We start from the raw sequence: 11,163 nt of genomic DNA, 5'->3' as shown, positions 1-11,163 counted from the left end.
ATTATTCACTTGCTCTGGTGTGCCAAGTAAAGCAGTGAGAATGAGAGCTTGGCATCCTCAACCATTCAGTCTCTCACTGCCTAAAATGGAAAAACTCTCATTCAGAGCAACATTTGGCTTTGATCTGGACGTCTGGGTCTTCTCATTGGGTTTTGCAATGTTCCCTCACCTTTTAGGCAAATGCTCAAAATGTGTCTGCAGACCAGAAAGATCACATGCAATGGTCTCCTCAGTGTGTCGTTGGTCAATTCAATGACTACACATATGCTATTTAAATAAGATTGTTTAGGACATTTTGAGAATATATAATGAGAATATATGCATGATAATAAACCATAATAAAACAGCTACATCTTTAAGTACGTGGACCCAGCTCCTCTGTGTTTCAGATAATTTGTGAACTGGGTAAGTGTAGCATCATCCTCCTACTCCCCAGGGCTGGAGGGCAAACCAGAAAAAGAAAGATTTAAGGAACTGGAGCACTGGGAGAGGAGGTATGTGGGTCACCTTCTGTTTTGCATCCGTAATCACCTCTTTTCTACAGCACCAGGGGGAGATGAAGAGCTTAGAAAAGCTTTGAAATAGAGAGAGATGAAAGGAGCATGCTGAATGTTCTAGACTCTGCTTTCTGTGTCCCCACCAGACGCCCCCTAAGTCAGAGACCGGGATGTAGGTCAGGGATGCTTTTAGGAGAATGCTGCTGCTAAAACACATATGCATGCACAAATACTGTGTGCATAAATGTGCCCACACACACATGCAAAAGTGTAATGCATGCACTCCTACCAGTGTTGGTTATCTCCAGGTCACTCAACAGACAGTGATTCATCTCTGTCAGGGGTCAAAGTTCATGTGTAACATAACTGTAGTAAGGCAACACGTTGTCAACTCGTCACACACTGACACTTTGTCAGACACTTCGGCGTCACTTTTTGGTCGCAGTGAACACGTCCTTCATGTCGTGAATTAAACAAAAACACTTGCCTAGGTTTAGACAACATAACCACTTACTTAGGTTTAGGAAAAAGCAACATGGTTGGGCTTAAAATTACTACGTTTGTACAGTGAAAATGTGACTTGAAGTTGTGAACACGGATCACAAATGAACAGTAAACTACGTCACTACAGTCACTCCCGGCACACTTTCCCTGAGCGTTTACTGTTGTCGTGGATGGGTTTACATTGTAATTAATGGAAAGCTTGGTGCATCTCATACCGACGCTAAAGGGTGCCTTCTGTGGCGGTGTTGAACACCGACGCCCGTGACAAAGCGTTGGAATTTGATGCCCTGGGAATGAGAACAGGTTGAGTAAGAGATAGTGAACTTTGCCAGGGACGTAAAACAAAAACTAAGAGCAGTAAAAAAGAAAATGACCACAAGTTTGGTGGACATTTTAAGGTTTCACTCAAAGGGTTTTCATGGTTTCACAGGGTTATCATACAGTAACTATATAATACTGTGGTCCAGAGTGAAATGTCTCAACAACTATTGGATGGATTGGCATGAAATTTAGTTCCCTTCTTGCTCCCGAGAAGATGAATCCTGATGACCTTGGCTAAATCCAATACTCCAACAGATTATCTCTAAAGTATATAACTATTTATTCAGTGGGTAAATTACACTTGTTATTAGTAACACTGGCAGTTGCCACCTTGAGTTGTCTGAAGTTGTAAATGCTTGGAAATAGTTGGGAATCTGCTACTGTCCATCGCACATGATGACAGAGGCCAACAAATTAGTATGACACTTTAGAGCCGGGGTGTCAAACTAATTTTATTTCATTGGCCACATACAGCCCAATTTGATCTCATGGGCCAGACCAGTAAAACCATTGACTACAACTAAAAACAGACGGCTGTTTCCCTAAACCTGCCAGCAATTCATTTAACTTCTCTATTCTCAGTTGTCCCTGCAAGTTCTTGTATTTTTCACCATGATGAGTCTGATAGTTGGGCCGAATATTATATTCCTTGAGCACTGAAAAATGCTGTGAACACACCGAGCACTCTGACTTCCCATTGACCTCTGTGAAGAAATAGGAACTGGTCCTTTTGTCTTGGAAAACCCGATAAGTTTCTTCTTTTTGTGTTGTGGCTACATAGGCACGTGGGATCTATAACAGCGTAACCAGCATAGGGCCTGCTACTCCTATTAGGACAGCACCTTCCCTAACGTGGACAAATAGGAATAGCAGTGCATTTTATTGAAAAATTGGAATTAATGACTTCTCTGCAATTTTCACACTTTGCAAAGTCACCCAGTGGGACACTGTTGTGTCATAAAATAGCCACTGTACAGATGATAAACCTTTCGTTTTAAATTACCTTGTGGTAATAATTAGCAAAGTTGTTTCTTGATTTTTCATCCATAATTATGTTTACATTTAGACATTTATTTTTATTTAATTTTTTTAAATATTAGCGGGTTCAAAATATTAATGCGTATTTCTCGCCTCAAATGTTTTCAGAATCATCTTGTAGTGCACGGTTCAGCTGTAAAATGAGAAAGTTTGTGACACGCAAGCCATTGTGAAATCTCCTGAAGGAACGCCAAGTTCCAGTCACACAGCCAATAGGAACGCTCTCTTTCAGAGCTGATCTGAGGTCTGCTGTCCGGCTGCCGTCTATGAGAGCTGGCTGTCGATCACTCGTGAACTCCGACCAAACGGTCAAACTAGGCAGCGCTGATCAAATACGAATAAATATTCTGTTACGTTAATGCCTATTTCTCTCCCCAAATTCTGGTCACATGACCGGAGCACATGACTGTCACGGGCTAGATGTTTTAAAGACTGAAAACAGAGCCATGAGGAGGTGCAGAAGTCTAGTTATCTCTCAGAACACTTGAATTACAATATGCTGAAAGGTTTTTATGCAACTTTTTCCCAATGATGCCTAAAAATATACTGCCTACTGCCACTTTAATTGCGTCCCTTAATTGACACCAACCAGGCAAGTGATCATCATACATCCACTGCTGTGAATGTCAATAGATTCATCAAAATGCAATTAGGGCGCGCGTGCGGATGGGAGTTCTGAGACAGAAACAGTACAAACACATAATAGAAGCAACAGGCTGTTTACCATAATGTTCTCCAGGCTGTGGGTGGAATCACTGAGCAGATGCTCTCAGTTTGGCAGAGAGGACTCTTGTTCCAAAGCAATTATGGTACCAGATATTATTCATACTGGCCGCTATACGAGTGCACATCACTAGAATAGCCTTGCCAAGATGTAAATGAAGTCTTCTTCACGTCACTGAAATAGGATAGACCCTTTTCTGATCCTACTGACCCTAAAAATAGATCTTTCTGTCCCTACAGACCGGTCTCCTTGCTTGTGTTTGTATTACAAACAAGGCAGAGCACTGGCTTGTTTTGGGGGACTTTTTCTACTTGTTTTTTGGGACATTTTGTAATAATGTGGCACTTAGTGTGCTTTCCAAATTGTTGAAATCTGGTGCATTTAATTAAGAAAGATGCCAAATAAAATCAAAATATATTGGACACAGAATAAAAAAGAGAATATAATCAAATAGAATAAGAATAATGAGAGCGGGGGCAAACTAGACTATCATAATAAAATAAAATGAACAGTGACCTTAGCCAAGTTTATCAGAGTCGTCTGTGATTCATAAAATAAACAATCCCACACACACACACACACTGTTTACTCTTAAACAAAGTCTGGGATGGTAATACATCTCTGTGAGGGATTATGATGTCTATATAATGTCTGCTGTCATATCACAAAGCTGTAAGTTCCTCTTTCACCTGTTACACATCAACAGGTTTAACATTCCCAGAAGAGAGAGGACCACATCAGATTTAGTAAATGGAAACTAGTTCTCATGACGTTGACGTGCTCCCACAGTAATCCCATGAGATACTCTCAAGACTTTGGAAAACTGTTTCCGATTTCTATTGTATGTCCCTGTATTGACTGTCTTGTGTGTCCATGTTAAAACATTTTATGTTGTCTTTTTGTTTACTGATTATACAGAGCTCATAGTTGACGTATAGAGTAAATGATGTATACAAAAACAAACAAAAAGAAAGTGATTAAAAGCAGAAATCAAAAAGAAATTAAGCACATTGTACTTTAAAAAAAGAAAAAGTACACAGGCAGGTATTTTACTGAAAGAATGGAACAATGCAACATCATGTGATTCATGTCATTAAATGAAAAAGTTAAAGGAACAGTGTGTAAAATTTTGGGGATCTATTAGCAGAAATATAATATAATATTCATAACTATGTTGTCATTCGTGCAACTAAGAATCGCTGTGTTTTCGTTAGCTTAGAATGAGCCCTTCATATCTACATAGGGAGTAGGTCCTCTTCACGGAGTTCGCCATGTTGCTCCACCATGCTTATACAGTAGCCCAGAATGGACAAACCAAACTCTGGCTCTAGAGAGAGCCTTTCACGTTTTTACGCTACCCGAAGGCTGTCGTAGTTCTCCGACACGCTTGTGAAACTGCAGTAACGTGAGCCGCAGAGTGTAAAACCGTGGTACCGCCAGCCGTCGTCTGACTTCTGTTGCTCCTAAAGTAGCGTTATCATGGTAAAGACGACCTCTGAGCGAAGTGAACGGCGTTACCACGGTTTTGCACTCGGCGGCTCACGTTACCGCAGTCTTGGAAAGGGAGGAGTGAGCGGAGTGATACTCAGTTGGTTGAAATCTGCAACCACACCACTAGATGCCACTAAATCCTACACACTGCACCTTCAAGCGTTAAAGATAATTTCACTTACTTTTAGCATGTAATGTAAAAATATTTGTTAATTCTTGTAAACCACTTCCTGTGGATCTTAATGTATTAACAGTTGTTCTCATAAGATAAGAGGAAATGTGTAGGCTACACTTTTATTTGGATGAATCATAGTGTTAGAAAACCTGAGCAGTGGGAGACTGTGTTATATTTGCTGTCGGCTCTGTCTCATCCTGTCTGGCTGCTCAGACAGCTAACACACTGTCATTACAGTATAGTGCACTTAAAGCAGTGATGTTGCCTTTCAAACATCTTGGCATCCCACCTACAGTAAGGGGGGAAAAAACACATAGGCACTTTAACAAGATTACGTATTTTCATCCTCCGCCTTTGAGGGCTGGCTCAACATGGTGCCTGTACAGTTTGTTCTACAGGTTCTATTTAACAGATGATTGGCATCAACTTTGTCTTCTGCCAGGTTGTTAACAAAGACACCATGCACGTCACAGGGTCACATGACCCCTCTTTGAACTCCTTTACTCAGGTTTCCTGTTGATTTTAAGATTTAGCTGATTGCTTTTAGGGCTCAGCTCAGGTCTGGTTCCTACCTCCGATCCTCTAAGAGGTGAAGGTTTAAAGGAGCAGTTTGTAGGACTTTGCAGAATCTAGTGGTGTGGTTGCAGATTGCAACCAACTGAATATCCCTCCGCTGACCCCTCACTTTCCAGTTGCGTCGGAGAACTACAGTGGCCTTTAGGTTACATAAAAACGCAAAAGGCTTTCTCTAGAGCCAGTGTTTAGTTTGTCTGTTGTGGTCTAGTGTTCGTCTGGCCAAATTTGGGTTATAATCAGTCTTAATAACATATATATTCAAGCTTTAGGACACAAAGCATCTGTCATGCAGTTAGAATCAGACAGTGAAACTAATTAGGAAGGAAATATCCTCATATATAAGATTGGATTCATTACATTGATGCTTTTGCACATTTCCTCTGCAACACAAAAACTAGGTTGCTGGAGAAAGTAGGCGGACAATGGAGGCACGAACCGGATCAATCTGTCACCCCCGGCACACGATGACAAATATGTTTCTCTTACCTCTTTCCCGAAACTGCCCCACACTCCTAGAGTAACATTTTTAGTGACGCAAATGCCTCCAGAGTTGCGTTGTCACACATAAAAACAGGCCGTAATTCTGCTGTGGACGTGGTCAAGTATGACAGCTCTACGAGCTCTAGACAAACAATGACTAATGTGTGCTTTGGTGTGAGAGATGAGGAAAGAGATCTGGAGATCTTGTGCCACCAGCTGGTCTATGTCCATCCTCCCCATTGGTTGGGAGACAGGAAATAGCTGTTGTTAATAGAAGGGCAGTTGTTTCATGTCAGAAGCAGCAGCAGGTTCAAGGGTTGTCGTGATGATTTGCTTGGCTCGTTGTGTGCACACATTAATATGCATGATAGTTAAAAGAAAGTTTGGTAATAGTCTGTACTTTTCTTATTGTCAACCAATACCATGAAAAGACCCAAACCGTCATTGAATTGATCCCAACAAGCATTACCTGTAGAGCCTCCTGTATATGTTATTCCTCGGTGTCTTAGACTTCCATAGACTATGTTTACATGCATACTAATATTCCACTAATATTCTGAATATGATAATATCCAGAATTTGATACAGGTCATGTAAACAGCATATTCTGTTTGGATATTCTGAATTAGCATTTTCATATAAAGACATGTGAGATATGGTGATATTATTCTGGTTTAGGAGGATTTTTTAGACATGTATACAGCGCATTCAGAATATGCATCTCCATTGGGCAATTTTTACGGCAATTTGTGACACACGGCCTCTTGCCTGTTTACGGCCAGCTCTGTGCGTTTTACACAAACCAACTAGCCGACAGTTTGCAGAGATGCATGCCCAAAAGAGAAGCCCCTATTTCTGACCGAAAGGAGAACCACAACTACTTTTAAACATTATGAAAGATTTGGATATCAGCAGGTTTTGCAAATATATCACAGACCTTTTCAAGAAGGTGGTTGAAGGAATGAAAGAGGGAGGCTGTGTTTGCACGGTCAAACACGTACGTCACCGGTTACATTAATCGGAGTATGCACGGCTGCATGTAAACAGGAATGTTAGTGGAATATTAATCTTCATTAGCCATGTTGACAGTTTACTAGGAATATTGTCTTTTTCGGAAAAAGAGCAAAAACCAGAATGTGCATGTAAACATAGTTATTGTTGTCCAAACACTATTAAAAACACATAAATGAGCCACATGTTGTACGTGTAAGGGGACATGTTCCTTCATTACAGTAAACATTTGGACTATTTTGAGTCAACCAAATATATTGTCCTGGTGCCAGAAATACTCACTAAAGCAGCATATGTGTATTAATCCATGACTGAAATTAGTCCCCAACAAATGCACTATTCACTCCTGTTTGATTAACATTCGCTAAAAACTACAATGCCCAGGGGCCTCATGTATAAACGGTGCGTACGTACTAAAATGTTGCGTACGCTGTGTTTCACGCTCACGCCGGGATGTATAAAAATCAACGTGACGTGAGAATGTGCGGTCCGTGCCGCAAACTCTAGACCAGTCGTGAGAATGTGCGGGCCGTCCTCCAAACTCTGTCATCTACAAAGTCCTGAAACTCGCTAAATGTGTAAAAATAATTTTTCCACTCAACTTACTGAGCTTTATTTATGATGTGGGATAAAAAAAAAACCCACATATTTCTTAACTAGTTTGCGCATAAAGTTTAACATCAGAGAGGCACAACAGAAACACATTTAAACTAATTTCCCAGAGATGGCATGACTTAACCACCGTGCCAAAAACAAAATCGCGTGCTGCACAATGTGGCAAACCACCGTGGTGAGCCTGTGTCCCCTGGAGCTACAGATGGATGAACCGGACCCTGGCACACCTAACAATGAGCCAAATGCAGCAGCTATACGGCGCCGTTTGGATGAGATACACAGAATGTAAAGCAACGAGGTGAGTTGAGACAAACATTTATTTTTCAACAAGGTCTTTTAATATATGACTTATCCCACCATCATTCATTCTTTTTAATTCGTTGCATATATATATATTACCCTTCAAAACAGCTGGTTTTAAGAAATTACTTGACCTTTTAAATAATGAACTATATATTTGTGTCTGGTTTTTGAGGACTTACACCACGTCCCCAGTGGGCTTGAGGCTTACACTGCAACCCCTTTCTGTCCCATGAATGCTGATCTCCAATCTGTGTCTCTCTGCGATTACATCTCCTCACGGCACGAGCATCACAGTCCAACAACTTAAGCCATCATACGTCTGGAGAGAACGTCTCTCTCATCTCGCAGATTTACTTAATCAGAGTCTATTCTTAGTCAAGCCACAATGCAACCCAAGCACGTTCTCAACTAAAGCCCCCGCAGCATTGTCTCCGTCTGCAACAAGCTGCTGACTCGCGCTCGGATGGAAGTCGTGCATCACGTTTCCCTTGTCATCGAGTGGATTAGGAGAACAGGGTTGTTAGGATGGCTGCAGAGGGCACCTCTCCCAGCAGGCTGGTGGTTGTAGTGGCTGATGACAACCTGACATTACTGAAAGTGCGTCACCAGCCCAGCATACATGCAGCAGACGCAGCTGAAGTATTGAGTGTTTACATGCGGGTCAGACGTCAGTTTATCTTAACAATAACAGAGGACATGGGCAGCCAGTAAAAGGCTTCATATCACCTCCCACTGTCGCACAACTTCCTCCTTTACGTACTCCTGATTTAGTCATAACCATTTCTTATGTTATTATATATCTCTTCACCCATAATGTCTCTGTCATACATCAACCTTTTAGGGTCAATATTATTTTCTCAGATCCATTGTCTTGATGCTGAGACAGATTGACCTTTGCAGGTCTTGTTATTAGGGATGCACCGATTTATCGCCCCAACATCCGTATCCAATATTCGCCTTGTTGACTGCCATCGGCCTATCTGCAAATAAGATGACATTCGCTGATGGCAGTGGCCGATGTTTATATGTTGTGTTGCATCAATTTTGCACCGATTTGCGGTCGGTTTCGGACAACAGTTACCAGCTGCTGAATCGGCCTTTGGCTGGACACATCTCTCACATCCCATGACAGTGGGTATCGTGCACCTTAATGCAACTGTTATATAGCAGCTAAAAATACATTTTAAGCAGTAATTTAAAAAAATAGGCTATATTAAAGGCTGTTTCATAAAATGCTAAATGACTTTAAAACATGTTAGTTATTATGATGAAGATCCTTTGTATCCTTGGCACAAAAGGGGAATAAATAACAGCAAAAACAAAAACATCGGTATCGGTAATCGGCTATCGGCCAAATTGTTATTTTAAATATCGGTATCGGCCCACAATCGGTGCATCTACTTGTTATTGTTTACTTGTATTAATTTCTGTCCGTTTCACTGTAGTTGACAGTTGTTGAGTATTTATCAGATGTCAGTTCATTTGATGTAAAAAATTTCTGAATAACACACAACTCAATGCCAACTTATAGTATTTTGTTTCAGCAATTATACTTCCTAAATAGAAATTAAAGAATAAATGGAAACAGAGAATGACTCAAAATACTTGAAAATATTTATTAAAGTACATATAACAAACATTGTAACATATATGTATAAAGTAAAACAAATATAAAGTATAAAGGTTATGATCTTCTTTCAAAGTCAAGGTGACTTTAGAAGTCAGAAAGAGCAATGAAATATCACATCTACAACTCCACTTGGTTATGAACAAAATAAGAGAATAAATAAAAGACATTTAGAAAGGCAGTTTGTTTTTGCTCAGGAATTGAAGCGAGAGCAGAGATTTCACTTAGTGTGAAGCTGGAAAAGAAGAGCGTGACGGAGCTCTTGACAAATACAACGATACTCTACCGCTTCAGTGACGGCCGGGTCACCTCTGATGCTCAGTACATTGCGTAGTCTAAGTATTTACAGTGTGGTAAGTCACAATACTAATTTAACAGTCCTTCCTATGGTGGCTGGTCAAGTAGAAAAATCTGTCTATACAACTTTAAAATGGAAAAATATCAACCAACTTTCATCATTCAAGTTTTCCTCATAGACTTCTACAGTAGAAAAGGAATACATTTGAAGAGTGTGATCAACGCAGCGTCATCTGCTACCTTTTCACTCGTCATATCTATACAGCAGTATAACCAGCCTGTGGCACTGGTAGAGACCTTTACAGATGTGCATCTTCGAGCTATATACCGTATGTTGATATGTTAGTATATATTAAATGCAGACTGACAGCAACAGCTTACACACACAGGCAGGCTGGCAGACAGGCCAGTTTGGTTCAGTTCAGTTGGCCTCCATTTGAAGCGGCGTCAAGGCGAAGCGAGGAAACACGGGCGCCAGGAGATGGGCACGTCCCCACCCTTCACTGGGTGGAGTCGGAGTCACTGGAGTCCAGGCTGACCTGTGTGGGTGTGGGGTTGCAGCTGTGATGGGCAGCCGGCGAGCAGTGGAGGGTCTGTGTGCTCCGCCGCAGGTTCTCCAGGGACTGCAGGAAGGAGCGGCGTGCCCTCTCCTCCTCCAGGGGCGAGGAGCCCTCTTCTTCTACCTCTGCGATCTCAGCAAAGGTGACAGGTTGTGTCTTGAAGCGAGCCTCCCGAGGTCGGCGGGAGCGGCTCTTGCCCCTTGCTGGGCCCTTGGGGACAGGCAGCTGCTGGGGGAACTCCTCCATGGCTGAGGCCATAAGGTGAGCCGGCAGGACGTGGAAGCCAGACGCCTCCATAACCATCTGACGCACAGCGGCCATTGGCAGAACAGAAGCCCAAATGGGTGCAAAATTAAATTAAATCAAATGCAACACCAAGTGTGGACTCAGCTGGAAGAAGACACGTCTCTTTCCTTGCTGTTTCTGGTGCTTCGTCCTATTTGAAGAGAAGTCTCAGGTGCAGCAACGCAAGAGTTCGTCCAAAGTCAAGCCAAACAAACACTCCTCAAACCTCCAAGTCCTGGCACACTGAAGATTACCAGACTTAAAGAAACAACTGTCCTTGAGCTGCTCTGGTCAGCCTCTGTTCTTCACTCGTCGATGTGAGTGCTTCTGTTTCAACTCTGATGCTGCCTGACGTCTCTCTTCTCTCCGGCTGTTTCTCGTTTTGTGTGTGTGAATCTCAGTCTGCTGAGGTTTATGCCACCGACAGCTCCAGCTCTCTCTTTTATAGCAGCTCACAACCCACTCAGTGTGTCTCTCTCTCTCTCGCTCCCTACTCCCTGTTTGCCAGGTCCCTCCCTCTCCCCTCCCTCCCCCCTCCTTCCCTCTCCGTCATGGTTCCGGCCTTCAGAGCAGTCAGCCAGTCAGAGTCACCCCACCAAAATAAACACATGAGGAGAGAGTATCTGTGTGTGTGCTAGGGTGAGGGGGCTTTGACGGAT

The 11,163-nt window shown here is 42.1% G+C and overlaps 1 protein-coding gene across 1 annotated transcript; it reads right to left on the bottom strand.

Annotated features, from left to right (window-relative positions):
- Positions 1-9,331: 9,331 nt before the first annotated feature.
- On the bottom strand, positions 9,332-10,963 carry c4h11orf96 (chromosome 4 C11orf96 homolog). The gene has a single exon (XM_074633822.1). The coding sequence runs from the start codon at positions 10,538-10,540 to the stop codon at positions 10,160-10,162; it is 381 nt and encodes a 126-aa protein (XP_074489923.1). The 5' UTR covers positions 10,541-10,963; the 3' UTR covers positions 9,332-10,159.
- Between the last annotated feature and the right edge of the window lie 200 nt (positions 10,964-11,163).

Source organism: Sebastes fasciatus, chromosome 4 (genome assembly GCF_043250625.1).
Source record: "Sebastes fasciatus isolate fSebFas1 chromosome 4, fSebFas1.pri, whole genome shotgun sequence".
Taxonomy (NCBI): Eukaryota; Metazoa; Chordata; class Actinopteri; order Perciformes; family Sebastidae; genus Sebastes; species Sebastes fasciatus.
Note: the sequence above shows the minus strand (reverse complement) of the source record. Positions and strands in the feature narration are given on the sequence as shown.

What these genes read in the sequence shown, in the direction of transcription:
- c4h11orf96 (XM_074633822.1), bottom strand. Translation starts at nt 10,540, where the DNA reads ATGGCCGCTGTGCGTCAGATGGTTATGGAGGCGTCTGGCTTCCACGTC.